Below are 14,239 nucleotides of genomic sequence, written 5' to 3'. Positions count from 1 at the left end.
GGAGAGGAGAGGAGAGGAGAGGAGAGGAGAGGAGAGGAGAGGAGAGGAGAGGAGAGGAGAGGAGAGGAGAGGAGAGGAGAGGAGAGGAGAGGAGAGGAGAGGAGAGGAGAGGAGAGGAGAGGAGAGGAGAGGAGAGGAGAGGAGAGGAGAGGAGAGGAGAGGAGAGGAGAGGAGAGGAGAGGAGAGGAGAGGAGAGGAGAGGAGAGGAGAGGAGAGACCTTGCCCTGATCCAGGAACAGCCTGGTTTGTTTTGCTGCTGGATTCTGAGTGGTTTCACTTATCTCTTTCCTCCTCCACTACCTGAGGTTTCATATGCTCTAGGGACATGTCTCCATTAACCACAGTTTTCTTTGGCAGTTATATTTCATTATAGTCCCTCTTCCCACTAATCATTCCCAGCTTTTGTTGTTATTATTTTTATTATGAAGATTTTCACAAACCCTTTGTTTCCAGCTATACTTAACCTGGCCGTGTCCCTTTAAATACTACAGCCTGGGCAGAATAGGGGATCAGTCCTTTGACAGGAGCTAAAGTCCTGTTTGATCTGGATTAGATGCTGATTTTGCTTACCAGACTAAAGACCGAGGGGGACCACGCAGTGCCTGTGTTTGCACAAACCTGCCTGGTCGCATTCCTCTTCCTGCCCGTGTCCAGCCCAAGGGGTGAGCGCGGGGCTGTGCACACAGCTTGAAATCCAAGCAGATGAGCGGTCACTTTGTCTGGAGATGTAAGAAAATGGAGGTGTGGGGACAGAGTGGCAGCTCTGCACTGTGCTGGGGAGGTGGCCCAGGGTGCAGAGTGTCCCCAGGGTGGGAGCAGGCCAGCACCCATCACTGGGATCCACTCTGGAGGTCCAGCTCTGACTTGTTGCCCATCTTGCCACTTGGGGCTTAAATGTGGGTCCCTGATGGCCCATCTCATGGGGGCACTGGCAGGATGTGGGAGCACCCAGACCTCCACCATTCCCCCATCCAACAGATTGTGTTTTCTCCAAGGATTCCCATCTCTGCTGTGTCCCTTTCCCACCTCTTCTCCTGCCCTTTTCTCTCGTTCTTCTGCCTAAAGGAAGAGTGTTCTCTCTTTCCCTGTGCACTCCCCATCCCCTCATATCTTGCCCTGCCCTGGCCCCTTCCCTCAGATCGGCCCAAAGCTCCCAGGAGTGGCTCTGCCTCCTCAGCTGCCCTGCAGCATCACCCCCCTGCCACACTCCTGCTGCTTCTGGAAGGCACCATGGCCAACCCTGCTCCAGCAGAGGTGACAGGGCCACCAGCCAGCTCAGGCACTCCATGGGCTGGAGCTGGGGGCACAGGGAGCCCCCATCACACACACACACACACACACTTGCAGCAAAGCCAGTTTATACCTCCCCCTGTGGCTGTCTCGATGGAGAAATGTCAGCACTCACGGCAAGGCAGCGAACCGTGCTGCTGCTGGGAGCCCTCCCAGCCCAGCAGAGGCAGGAGCTGGGGCTCAGGGTGAGCCCAGGGCCTGCACCCCATCCCTCACTGCAGGGAAGGGGGAGCACACAAGTGGGATCTACCCCAGGCTGGTTTCACCCCACTTGCTTCAGGTTAAAAGCACCAGAAAAAAACAAAGGGGGGAGGAAGGTGTCTCTTGCTCAGGGAGTCAGTCTTGCTGGGGGAGCATCTCCCACCTGGAAGGAGGAGACCTGTGTCCATCATGGCAAGGTGGAAGGATGCCAGGGGTAGTGATGCCACCTGAGCACCCAGAGGGTGACAGGGCACAGCTGAGAGGTGCTGAGCTGTGCCAAGCACTCCTGCTCACTGCCAGGCTCCAGCTCTGCCAGGCAGAGGTGCAAGACCTGCAAGATCTTCAGGGACATCAATCTCCTGCCTGGTGCAGCCCCAGAGCTGGAAAATGAACTCTGCTGGAGGTGGGCAGGGTCAGGGCTGCACCACTGCTGGAGGTCTCGCTGCCCACAGCAGGTGGGGCTTCAGCAAGCACAGGGACAGCACGTGAGGTAAAATGCAGAAATTAATGACTGTAAAGGTCAAGCAGGATGTACTGATGGAGGCATCAGCCCTTGGCTCCCAGGGATGGGCTTGTCTGACTCTCCTGCAGTCCCAGCTGCCAGGACAGAAGGCACCAGGACTGGCATCACCCCCCTGCCCACTCCCAAGCCCCCCAATCCAAGAGGGTGACACCTCAGTGACAGGGGTGGGTGAGGAGATGGCGAGACCCAGGGTCAGCCAGGGCTCTGCCAGGGGAGAATGTTGCTGAGATCTGGCAAGTGCAGTGATGAGAGGGGAAGGTTGTCCTGCTGTTGTCTTCTTGTCCACAGGGAATCCTCATGGCAGGGGGTGGCCTTGTGGAGCACCCTGGTCACCACTCCTCTTCAACCAGAAGTAGGAGAACAGGCAAAGCCAGAGAGCAGGTGGGACCAGATGGACCATTTTCATGATTTGGGAGGTCTCATCCATGCTTGCCCTTTTCCTGCACCCATCCTGGGTTTCATAGAACCTGCTCTAATCACTCGTTGGCTCATGGATTTGCCAACAAGACACAGACCAGCAGCTCCTCCATCCCTGACAGGCCTGCCCCAGGTTTGCCTGGGCTCAGGCAGAGGGGCTGCAGGAGAAGCCAGCCCAGGGGGCTGAGAGGCAAGGCAGGAGAGGGCAGGGCATCCTTCCTTCCCCATGGGCATCTCATCCTCCAGCCCTGGGTCAGAGGTGCAAGGGGGGCTGCAGCACTGGCTGAGGGGACAAGGACAGGGCAGCCTGGTCCTGTGTCCCCACTACCTGTGATACCATCCGGACACCTCCACCAGTACTACTTCCACTCCCAGCATTTTGGTGGGGAGAGAACACAATTCCCAATTCCCCAGACCGATGCTTCACCAGGGCTGTCAGCACCGATGGCTGGCCAAGAGCCAGGCAGGCTGCAGGCTGCAAACCCCCAGCTCGGACGGGTGGTACCTGTCACCTCTGCTAAGCCCAGCTCAGCCACTGTCATCCACCCATCGTCACCCAAGGGCTGAAGGCTCACGCTGTGCCTCCCCTGGCCGATAACACCACGCCTTGCACGGAGTAGCCTCCTTCTGCTGTCACAGGCCGACCTATTTCTCACAAATCCTGACTCCTGTGGCCTTAAAACATCTTGACGCAGTGCTGAGACCGGCCTTGGCACAGCAGCCAGTCCCTGATGAAGCTGGAGTTGCTGTGGCTTGGCGTGGGCTTTGCAGGGAGCAGACGTGGCTGGGAGAGCAGCACGGATCAGGGAGCCCTGATGTGCTCATCAGGAATAATCAGGCATTGATGGTGATCAAAACCAGGAATGCCATGGCTCAACCAGGCTAAAGGGTCCTGGCTGTCCTCAGCCCTGGGCTGCTGAGTGTTGTGGTTCTCTGGAGCTGATGATGGAAGAGCTGTCGTCCTTCATGCAAGCACACCCCAAGCAGTCACCCACTCTGTGGGGTCCTGGGGGTAACCTGAGACCCCAAACCAAGACAGCTTCTCCATGAAGGCAGCACCATGGAGCTGCAGGCAGGATGCCAGGCCTGGTGGTGCTCTGGTCCCCAGAGCAGGAGGACCTCAGGCAGTTTCTGTGCAGAAACCACCCTGTGATGGCTGCAGTGACATCCCCAGCCTCCTGCAGAGCCGCAGCAGGGCGGCCAGCCAGGGCCCTTGGCCAGCTGGAGCCGCAGCTTTGCCTTGCTGAGGACACAGCTCATCCCAGGGTGGGCTGGCGGGATGCAGGAATGGGTGTCAGCTTCCACCTCCAGAGTCCTTTCCGAGGATGCTGCTGAGTGAACACCCTCCTGCCCCAGCTCAGGCATGGGGAGATCTCAGTGTGTGGTGGTAGGTCAGGAATTCTGGAGTTACCAGAGGTGATGTGATGTGGATGTCAAGCCTTTATCATGGATAAAGGATCTCCCATGGCTCCCCTTCCCTGAGAAAAGCCCTTTTTTCAGTCTTGCTGTCATGCAGAGACAACACAGCAACCCTCAGGCCTTGTGGGCCCCTCCTCCTGTCCCACACTCCAGCATGAGACATTTGTGGGGAAGAAGCCAACACAGAGCTCATTCCCAGTGGAGAATGTGCAAAGAGACATCCTTAGCCTGAATTCAAAAATTCCACAACCTTTTGGAAGAACTTCAGCCTAGGCTGGAAATCGGCCTGGAAAGCTGCCATGATGTGTGTGACACAGGGAAGGTCACCTGGCCAGCTGTGGGGAGCAGAACTTGGGAGGCTTATATAGATGAATGGTCCCAACTGAGCTATCTCAGCAGCCCCAGGCTCCAGCCTGAGCCAAGCCAGATGTGTGACAGTGAGCATCCCCCACAGCTGCCCATGCCTGGGGACCCCCAGGACACCTGCACTGGTCCCATCCAGATGCTGTGGGGCTGCCAAAAGCCCAACCAAGCTGGTGTCAGCTCAGCCAGGACATGCTGGGAAGCACCCACCGATGGCCCAGCCCTGCTGGAGATGCTGGATGGCTCTAACACCTGGCACCGGGCTGTCATGTGTCCCCACCAAGGAAACCTGAGCAGATCCCAGCACCCAAACCTCCCATTGGGGTGGCGAGTGTGACCTGGGTCCCCTCCCGGCAGCTACGATTCGGTGCTCACGGAAGTTCCCACCGCACCGCCGAGGTCCTGCAGCCTCCGCTGCCAAGCCACCGTCCCCTCGGTGTCCCCGCAGTGGGAGCAGCCGTGTCCAGGTGTCCCCGCGGTGTCCCCGCAGTGGGATGGGAGCAGCCGTGTCCCGCATTCCCTCGGTGTCCCCGCGGTGTCCCCGCAGTGGGAGCAGCCGTGTCGCGGTGTCCCCGCGGTGTCCCCGCAGTGGGATCGGGCTGCCGGCCGGGAGGTCACGCCTGGCCGGCGGCGCTCACGCCGGACCCGCCATCCGGCTCAGCTGAAGCACATTTTGTTCGGCGCTTCCTGCATCCTGCCCCATCCCCAGGCCGGGGGGGCAGGTCAGCCCGGGGTCAGCCTGCTAATTGCAGCCCGGGGGACACGGCGGGACGAGGCCACCGCGCCAGGCTGAGACCCAGCACAGGGGACACGGAATGGGGACACCTCGCAGCTGAGCCCGGCACCCCACAAAGTGCTGGGGTGTCCCTGTGACAGGACAGGAGATGTCTCTGGCACCACTGTGGAGGTTCCATCTCCTGCTGCAGCTCACCCCAGATCCCGTCCTCTCCAAGCCAGGCCACTGCACATGGAAAACACCACTGGACCAGCCCCACACCAGGGTCTGGCCTCACCTGGCATCACTTGCTGGTACTTCCCGTGCCACCAAGGCCAAGCGGGGATAGGGACACGGTTGTGCCCTCTGTGACAGCACGCCCTAGGGCCACAGGCAGGTTTGGTTGCCCTTCTGCTAAGTCTGTTTAATGAGGATGTTAATTAAGAGAGACTCGAGGCCAGCCCTCGTGGTAGCGCCCTCAGCGCCGTGCCGAGCTCGTTATCATCATCCCATGTGCCCCGTGTCACCTGGCTGCCAGCGGGCACCCTGGGGACAGCAGCCCTGGGTGCCACTTGCCCAGCAGCAGCTGTGGGGACGGCCCAGCACAGGGGCTGTGCCTGAGGAGGGTGAGCATGGAGGAGGGGATGGGCTCACCCTCGGGGGATGCCTGAGGTGCTGCTCGTTAGGCGAGGCTCCAGGCCAGCACAGGGCCATCCTCCTCCACACTCACCTGGGAGGCAGGGCTGCAGCCCAGCACGGGGGTGAGCTGGAAGTGGGGTGGAGGGCACCCAGCACCTCATATCCCATCTCCCCACCACCCCATCCCACTCCCAGGCAGGGTTTGAACCCCACTTCTGATTATTTTCTCCCAAACCTGTTTTCCTACATGGGGAAGCCCCTGCTCTCTCTGTCCCTTGCTGATGTCCGTGTCCTTCCTGGCAGCTCCATATTCCTGCTATCACTCTCCTCCCCTGCCAGTGCCCATCTCCCCTGCCCATGGTCCCTGCCAGTGCCCTGCCAGCGTGGCACAGAGGGGTTTGCTGTGCCATGATGGCATTTTCCCAAGCATTGCTCCATGCCAACAACAGCCCCGAGCACAGCCCTGTTGTGGGTGACACAGCCAGACCAGGGTGACATTCCCAGCAGTCCCCAGCCCCAGCTGTGGGTGGGATGAAACAGCAACCCCCCCCTCCTTGCAGCTCCCCAGGGAATCAGGGCTGGAGAGGGGGCTCTGTGTGACACTCCCAGCGTGGGGTAGGGGCTGGCTCCCTCCGGGTGCCAGGTCTGTGCCTTCTCACAGCCCCAACCCTTAGCCACAGTCGTAAAGAAGCCAGCCAGGCTCCTTTTTCCCATAACACCCGCACCACATTCCCGCTAAGTGCTTTCGGCTGTGTGAGCAACATGGATTGGGAAGCAGCTCCCAGCAGCCCCCCTTGCCACTGCCACCCTGGTCGGAGCAGAGCCATGCACCAGAGCCCTGCTGGGGCACGACCAGGGGCTGTCTGTCCCTGCAGGCCTTGAGCTGTGTCACTCACCACACTGGCCCAGCTCCATCACTGTCACCATGTGCTGCAGTCGTTCCCACACGCAGCCCGGGGTTCAGGCACTGCTGTCACTGGGGTGCCTGGGCTCCAAACCACCCAGGGCAGCTGGAGGAATGCTGCTGGAGAGGGCATTTAGGGCAGCTTTCCCCAAGGACTTTCTGCTCCATCCCAGCAGGTCGCTGCCAGGCAGGGACAGAGCCCAAGCACTGCCATCACCCCCCTCCTCCGGGTGCACATCTGGCCAACAGATGCTGGCCCAAACGCTGCCTGGAGCTGGGGACAAAGGCTCTGGCTACCTCCTCCCGGTAAGGCAGAGCCAGCACTGCCAGGTCCAGCCCAATCTACATCTTGCCAGGCTGGGATGACCCTGGAGAAACTCCAGGGGACTGGGAGGAGGTTCCCAACCCACCTGCCTGGCATGATTCCCAGCACTGCACCCCAGGCAGCAACCGTGGCTTGTCCATGGCTGAGTCCATCCAACATCCCCTCCACCCCAGGCAGCTCCTGCTGATCCAGTTCCAACATAAGGCCAGGCTGGAAAGCCATCCCAGAGCCCACTCACCTTTGGGAGCTCATTTTAGACTTGTCCCAAAAACACGAGCCTCACGCTGTTGTCCATGGCACATTAATATTATTTCACCAAAACAAGTTGTGCTGGCACTGTTGGGTAAAATTCCAGGTGGGTCAAGCTGGGAAATATCCCCGGGAGGATCTGGGGCTTGCTTAGCCCAGCCACTGCCAGGATTAACCAGGGGATTTAGCAGCCAGGGCGACTCCAGCTCAGCTCATGACACCGTCCCACCACGCTCTGGCATCGTCACTGGCGAGGTCCCCACAGCCAGCAGGACCACAGCACGTGGGCCACCACCACTGCTGGGGGGCCTGGAGGGCTGGACACAGGGGTGGGAGAGAAATAACCAAGCTGGAAATCATGACACAAAACATGCATTCATTTTATTCACAAAAACAGCCTGGATCGCTAAAACATTACAAACAGCATTTCAATTTAATGATGGAGAGAGAGCTGGAGAGACGGGGGGTGAACAGAAGAGAAATATCACTTTGCGTAACTGCTTCAGCACAGGTCCTGCAATATTTGTTTTATTTTGATTTTAACTTCTGTAAGTTTACAAAAATTACTTCTAGGAGTAAACCGTTGCAATTAGGAGGATTTTCTGTACGCAGCATTTCTTGTTCTATATTAATAAACTAACAACGACTCTTTTTTTTTTTTGCCTTTTTTTTACTCTTTTTTTTCCTTTTTTTGAATTCCGCCAGTTGTGTAGCAATTGTTTTCTTCCACCTTTTATACCGACCCTCATGTGGGTTAAACTTCCAGAGGTGAATGGCGAGGAGAAGGGATACTACATCGCTTTAAACATATTCTCATTTATAAACATGAAGTTGAGGCATTCTAGAAACTATCCACTCTATTGTATGATGGGAAAGAATCAAATAAAAAGTATAAATGAGGGTGCAATTAAACAACTGTGCTAAATTACAGTAGTGCTTATTAGTAACTAGATTTTAAAAGGTTACTGTAAATTTACATTCCCTACACAAGTACTGCATCTTTCACACATAAACAACATCAACACCAAAACACAGAAAGAAACTGATTGTCCATACTCTGTCTATTAAGTCTTGGTACTTTACAGATCCATTGTTTTTTTCTTTTAATTATTTTTTTGTTTTTTATTTGAAAAGCAGTTAAATGTCTGACTAGGACTCGAAGATGTTAAAACGAACGCAAAAAAAAAAAAAGGAAAAAAAAGAAAAAATTATAAAAACAGGAATGAGATTTGCGAGAAAATATTTTTGGTTCTAAAGAGACACAGGTGCATCCATTCATTTCAGCCAAAAATCCCTTGCCTGAGACAACACAAGCAAGCAGTGACATTGCACTTGGATGACAGAGCTTTGGGATTCCCGTTCCTACTGGAACCATCTGAACGCGGCTCCTGTAGGAAGCATCACCTTCTGGAAAGGAAGAGAGAGACAGGGAGGGGGACAGAAGAAGAAGGGACAAGGTGTTAGGTCGGGTCTGGCACTGGTGTGCAGCACCAGGGCTGGGCACCCACCCCTCACCCCACCCCTCACCCGGTCCCCAGCCTTGGGATGGATCCAGCCCAGGCTCAGCACCCTTGGATGCAGCTCTGCATCCCAAGATTTCCAGCCCACGATGCCAGCAGGAGGGAGACCGGGGTGCCCCTGCTGCCAGACCCCTCCCTGGCTGGGCACCAGCACAGCAGCTCGGCCACTGTTCCCACATGCCCGTGTCCCCCTGTCCCTGTGCTGCAGCAGCACAATGGCACAGCCCCGGCTTCCCCTGTGGCCAGCAGTGAGCACAGTGGGCAGTCAGCATGGCATGGCACGACCCGCACTGCCAGCCCCACAGTCCCTGCCATGGATGGACAGACGGACACCCAGAGCCACCAGATGGGTTTAGGAGCGCATTTGGATGGAAACTGGGGCAGGGAGTAGGAGCTGGATGGGCCAGGGGACACCAGAGCAGGAGCTGCTCAGGACATGGGACATGGTCAGCCTCGAGGAACAACCCTGACCCCAACAGAGCAACCCCAGACACCACCAGGTACCACCAGGGAGGAGGGATGAGTCCCACCAGGCTCAGCCCCACGGCCAACAAAGAGCCCAACAACAGATAAGATCTCTTGGAAGCCACGTCCAGGAAGGATGGTGTGAGGCCATGTGATCCTCTGGAAGGAGAACCAGGGACATTTCCCATCTGGATCAGGTGGAAAGCCTGTGCAATGTTCATGAGAACATGGGTGGAGTATGCAAAGACCACAATGTCTCTCAGTGCCAACAGCCCCCAGGCAAGGCTGAGCTGTGCCAGCCAGACACACAATCACCACAGGATCACACACAATCACCTGAGAGGACCCTTCAGGTCCCACAGCTCCAAACAAGCAAGGGACACCAATGGGAAAGAGGCCACAGGTCACAGTGATAGGCATGGGCCAGCACACTGGCTGCCATGGGGCAAGCAGGGCCACAATACTGAGCCTGTGTGCAGGGCTGGGACACCTCATGCAACATCCTAAGAGTCAAAACAGACACATTTTGGTCCCTAATTCCATGCAGAAGTCAGCCAGATCTCACTGGGTCTTTCTCTTGGATCCAGACACCTACCAAGCCTCAATGGAAAACCAGAGCAGCATCACCCCATCCCCGCAGGGGGATGTTCCCTTCCACAGGCACAACCCAAACACAGAGCTTGAGCAAGGGCCAGAATGGACAAGAGCTGGTGGTGCCCACCAGGCTGCTGACAGATCTCACTGCTCCTGCTCCCAGCCCATGTCAGGGAGCCAACTGAGCTGGGGTGGTCACACACTGCAGGCATCACCCCTTCCCCAGGGTGTGTCTGTGACACATAATCTGACATCTGGGAAGGCACAAGTGCCTGTGCCCAGTGATGCACAGGGCTGTGGCACCCCACACTGACCACACTGGATCCCGCTCAAGGCACTGAATGCAGAACAGGCAGGGCAGAGCAGGGTGGACTCTCCAGCAAGGGCCACCCACCCAGATCCATCATTCCAGAGGAGAGGAAAGAGGAGAGAGGGGGCTCCTCATGGGCCTGGGAGGAGATGTCTGATGAATACCTCTGCTCCTTTATTATTAAAGCAAGATGGACAACCAGCTCTAATGTCGATGCCCAGGAGAGATCCCTTCATCCCCACAATCACAGACTCACAGAATGATTTAGAGGAGATCTTAAAGATCATCTCATTCCACCCCTGCCAGGGACACCTTCCACTATCCCAGGTTGCTCCAAGCCCTGTCCAGCCTGGCCTTGGACACTTCTAGAGATGAGGCAGCCACAGCTTCTCTGTACAACCTGTGCCAGGGCCTCAACACCCTCATCATAAACATTTCTACCTCATGTCCAACCTAAGCCTATCCTCTTTCAGTTTAAAATGTTCAGCCCCTATCCTCCATGACCAGAGTCCCTCTGGGTGACAGTGACCCTCACTGGCTCTATCTGGGGCACCAAAGCTCTTCAGCACAGCTTCTCTGGACGGAGAACAGCTCTGCTGAGTCAAACCCCAACTATTCATGGCCTTCATGTGACCTAGAGCTCTGCAGACAAGCCCAGGGTGACCTGTGCAGGGCTGGCCAGCAGCCCCCGCAGCATCAGCCAGGGTTGCTGGGGCTGGCAGAGCCCAGAGGAGCCTGGTCAGTGCAGGGACGTGCTGCTGCCTGCTCCCAGCACCCGACCTCGCCAGTCTCAGAGCCCCAGGCAGCCCCACCAGAGCGGGACACCAGCAGTGACCGGTTCTTCAGGCTCTGGAGATGTGCAGATAAAGCTTAACGGCAGCTGAGGGATTTAGCCCGTTTTTTTTACGCCGCCATAAAGGTTTAATTATATTTTTTTTTTTACTGCTTGATTTTACATCAGTGTTTAATTGTAGCTGCGGCCCCTGTCTGGCTCTCCGAGGATGTTCCTCTGGATGCACAGGGGTGGCAGGACAGAGTCACTGTCCTGCTCCTGGGCAGTGGCACTGCCCCCACAGACAGGTACAAGGCTTCACAAAGCCTTGTGAATGATTCAGCCCCGTATGAAGGGCCACAGAATGGCCCCTTCTGTCCCAGTATCAAGTACAGAGGTGTGATGGCACCCCACCAGGACCAGCACTCCATGGAACTCTGCATCCTGGCCCTCTCCAGACAGGTCTCCAGCACAGCCCAGCTGCTGGTGGTTGTTGTACAGCTGGCCCAATGTATGAGCAAGGCTGGTTGACAGGTCAGATTTAACAACCCAGGTGACCTGGGACATCAGCCGGGTTCATGTAGTCCCTGTCCCAGCCACAGTCCTGTACAACCCTACCAAGGTCAACACATGGCACAAGTGGATGTTCTGAGAGAGGGGATGGTCTGTCACGAAAAGGAGATGCCCTGGAGAGACCCACACCTGCCCAGGCATCCATCCCACCAGCAGTGGCATCTCTCTTGAGCCTCAACACACCTGGTCATGCCCAGGAGGGATGGGGATTCACCCCTGGTGTGGCCCAGCTCTATCAGATGCAGAACCCTGTTTCAGTGGCCTCGATTTCCCAGCCAGTCGTGAGATGGAGAAACCCACCACAGGGGTAACCACGGGTTATTATGTCACAGGGGTGACTGTTCCATGGGTTCCTGGTGCTATTTATCACCCCCAGACCCAGCGCTGGGAAAAGGGAGCGACTGCTCCGGCTGCTGCGAGCTCTGAGTCTATTGACCCGCTTTAGGACTCTTTGGAAGAAATGAACTTTTTTTTTTCCCTTTCTCCCTTTTTCCAGATCACTGACTCAGCAAATTAGAACAAGAATATAATTTAGCAATACAGCGGTTTTTGAAAGACACAGTCCCCCTCTCCTCATCCCCACCGCCCAAATAGATTTTTTTTTCTCCTTCAGTATTCATTCAGAGCTGATGCTAATTGAAAAACGTAGAACGTGGCTAAGGGAGCGGCGGGCTTTGGTTGCCTTGGGACCACCAGAAAAAGCCCTTGTGCCAGGATGCACGATCCAGCTGATGTCCAGGTGACTTTTTAACCTCTGCTGTCTCTCCGTGGGGATGTGCTCACCAGAAGGAGAAAGCACACCTGGCTGAGAGTGGGGTCAGCTCATGGAAAAATCAAACCTGGCTTCAGCACAACACCTGGGTGCGCAGGAAGAGGGAGGCTCTGCCAGAGCACCGTGTCCATGGGACACCCCTGCCCTGCTGGCACCCAGCCCCCACCATGCCACGCCACCAGCAGCTGCCTAATGAGTTTCAGGCCCACACAACCCAAGTCACCAGATTTTCCCTGTAGTCCTCACATGAATGTCACTCCCCCAGTGGATTTGGCAAGGTGGCACCTTGGTGGCACCCGAACCCAATGGCACTCCTCCAAAGCCAAGGACATTCACAAGCAGAGGCCATGGTGGGCAGTGACAGCCCGAGCACCTGGCTCACACCAGAACACCTGGGCATCCCCAGCTGAAGCACGGATGTTCCTGGTTCTCCTGGGTGCTGAAACAGGAGCACTGCCAGTGGGCACTGCAGCACTGCTGCCACGGGAAATCCAGCTGCTGCCTTGTGGACTCATCCTGAGCATCCCAGAGGGATGCTGGCCCAGGGAGACCCAGCACAGCCACTCCACTGGGGATCTGCCCAGTGCACGCTGCAGCAGTTTGCTCCCAAAACCAGGGATCACTGTGCTCCTGCTCAGAGCAGAGGGGCTGGGCTTTGGCTGCACTGTGGCCACGGGTTTCATCATCACCAATTATCCCAAGGTCTGCCCCAAAATGTCATCTCCCTCCTCTGGGGTTAGATGTTGCCCCCCAGCTCAGGGAGCTGCCACCCGCTGAGGTGTGGCAAAACCCCCAAAAAAACCAAAACCATAGCAGAGCCCCGCTGTTGCCTGTGCTTGCAAAGGGGAGAGCAAAGTCCAGCGTGTCTAGGGACCCCAGCCCTCCTCCCCACACCAGTCCACCCCAGCACATAGCAGGGGATGGGGACTGGGGCCACTGGGCAGAGCACATATCTCAGAGTGGGAGCTGTTAATGGAAAAGGGAAAAATAAAAAAAAAAAGTAAGAAGTACCAGGTGTTTTATTATCTAGGGCAAGATCCAAACCCAGGAGCGCAGCCCGAGGAGGGGTTAGGGTGCCTGAGAGGGGCCGGTTACCTCCAGTGCTGCAGAAGGCTTCTTTTTGAGTTCTTCACATTTTCGGAATTTGCAAATCTGGTGGCCAGTTTTGCGATTCCTACAACTGCTGCACTGCTCGCAGTTTATCCGTCTTCGGCAGGGCGGGCACATGCCGCATCTTTTCCGTTTCTTTTTCCCCGAATTGATGGCAGATGCCAACTCATTCTGCATGGGATACTCTGCCAAGCCAGCCATATGGAGCGCGCTCTCTGCCAGAAACACGCCGGCAGGGGTCATAATGAAAAGGCCTGGGTTGATGGGAAAAGCCCCCAGGTAAGGAAAATCAGAGGGGCCGTTCATTGTCTCTGCAGCTGAGACTGCCTCCATGTCAGAGATACCAGTCCCGTGCTCGCTTGTTAGAGGAAGATGCTCCTGTACCACTCTTTTGAGCATTTCTGTCGACTGAGCAAACTGTTGGAGGGCGGTCTGTCCTTCTGAGGAGAGCTCCGACATCCGGTCTAATTTGCTCAGCATACTAGAGATGTTTTTGTGCTTTGAGGTAGAATGACTTTTATCCACAGTCGCATCGTTGCCATTAGCTAAGGGGTTGCCTTTCTCTGAATGTTCGCTTACCGAGCTGCTGCTACCAAAGGTGGAATAGTGGGAGAGTGGACGGGACTTCTTAAGACTTTTGTTCAAAGGTTCACTTATTATTCCACTTTTGTTCCTCCTCTCGGAGTTGACAGGGGGTTGAGAGTCATCTTGGTTATTTTTTTCCGTCTCTGGCTTGTTCCCAGTGTCTTGATGGGAGCCCGAATTTGACATGGTGCCCGGAGCACAACAACCAAACCAACCCCAAAATTAAAAAAAAAAAAAAAAAAAAAAAATCAAAAAAAAAAAAAAAAAAAAAAAGAACCAAACCCCCAAAACCCCACCCCAATGCCAAAGCGAAAGACCCCCAAAGCCCTTCTGGTAGCACCGGCCCGCCAGGCACCGGGGACGCTCAGATGGGGCCGCGCATCAACGGGGCGTCTCCTCCCGCGCCGGCTGCGGAGGACTCAGGGTGCTCTCAGTGCACAGACATTCTCTGCGGCTCTGGGACACACCACGCGGCTCTGGAAGGAGAAAAGAA

At 56.2% G+C, this 14,239-nt stretch overlaps 1 protein-coding gene across 1 annotated transcript; it reads right to left on the bottom strand.

Moving 5' to 3' along the window:
• Positions 1–7,401: 7,401 nt before the first annotated feature.
• On the bottom strand, positions 7,402–14,001 carry CXXC5 (CXXC finger protein 5). Its single transcript, XM_014887704.2, has 2 exons — positions 13,147–14,001; positions 7,402–8,452 (listed from the first exon to the last, which is right to left on the bottom strand). Exons 1-2 carry the CDS (start codon positions 13,930–13,932, stop codon positions 8,408–8,410), a joined length of 831 nt encoding a protein of 276 aa, XP_014743190.1. The 5' UTR covers positions 13,933–14,001; the 3' UTR covers positions 7,402–8,407.
• Between the last annotated feature and the right edge of the window lie 238 nt (positions 14,002–14,239).

The sequence above is a fragment of the Sturnus vulgaris genome, chromosome 15, assembly GCF_052056855.1.
Source record: "Sturnus vulgaris isolate bStuVul1 chromosome 15, bStuVul1.hap1, whole genome shotgun sequence".
Taxonomy (NCBI): Eukaryota; Metazoa; Chordata; class Aves; order Passeriformes; family Sturnidae; genus Sturnus; species Sturnus vulgaris.
Note: the sequence above shows the minus strand (reverse complement) of the source record. Positions and strands in the feature narration are given on the sequence as shown.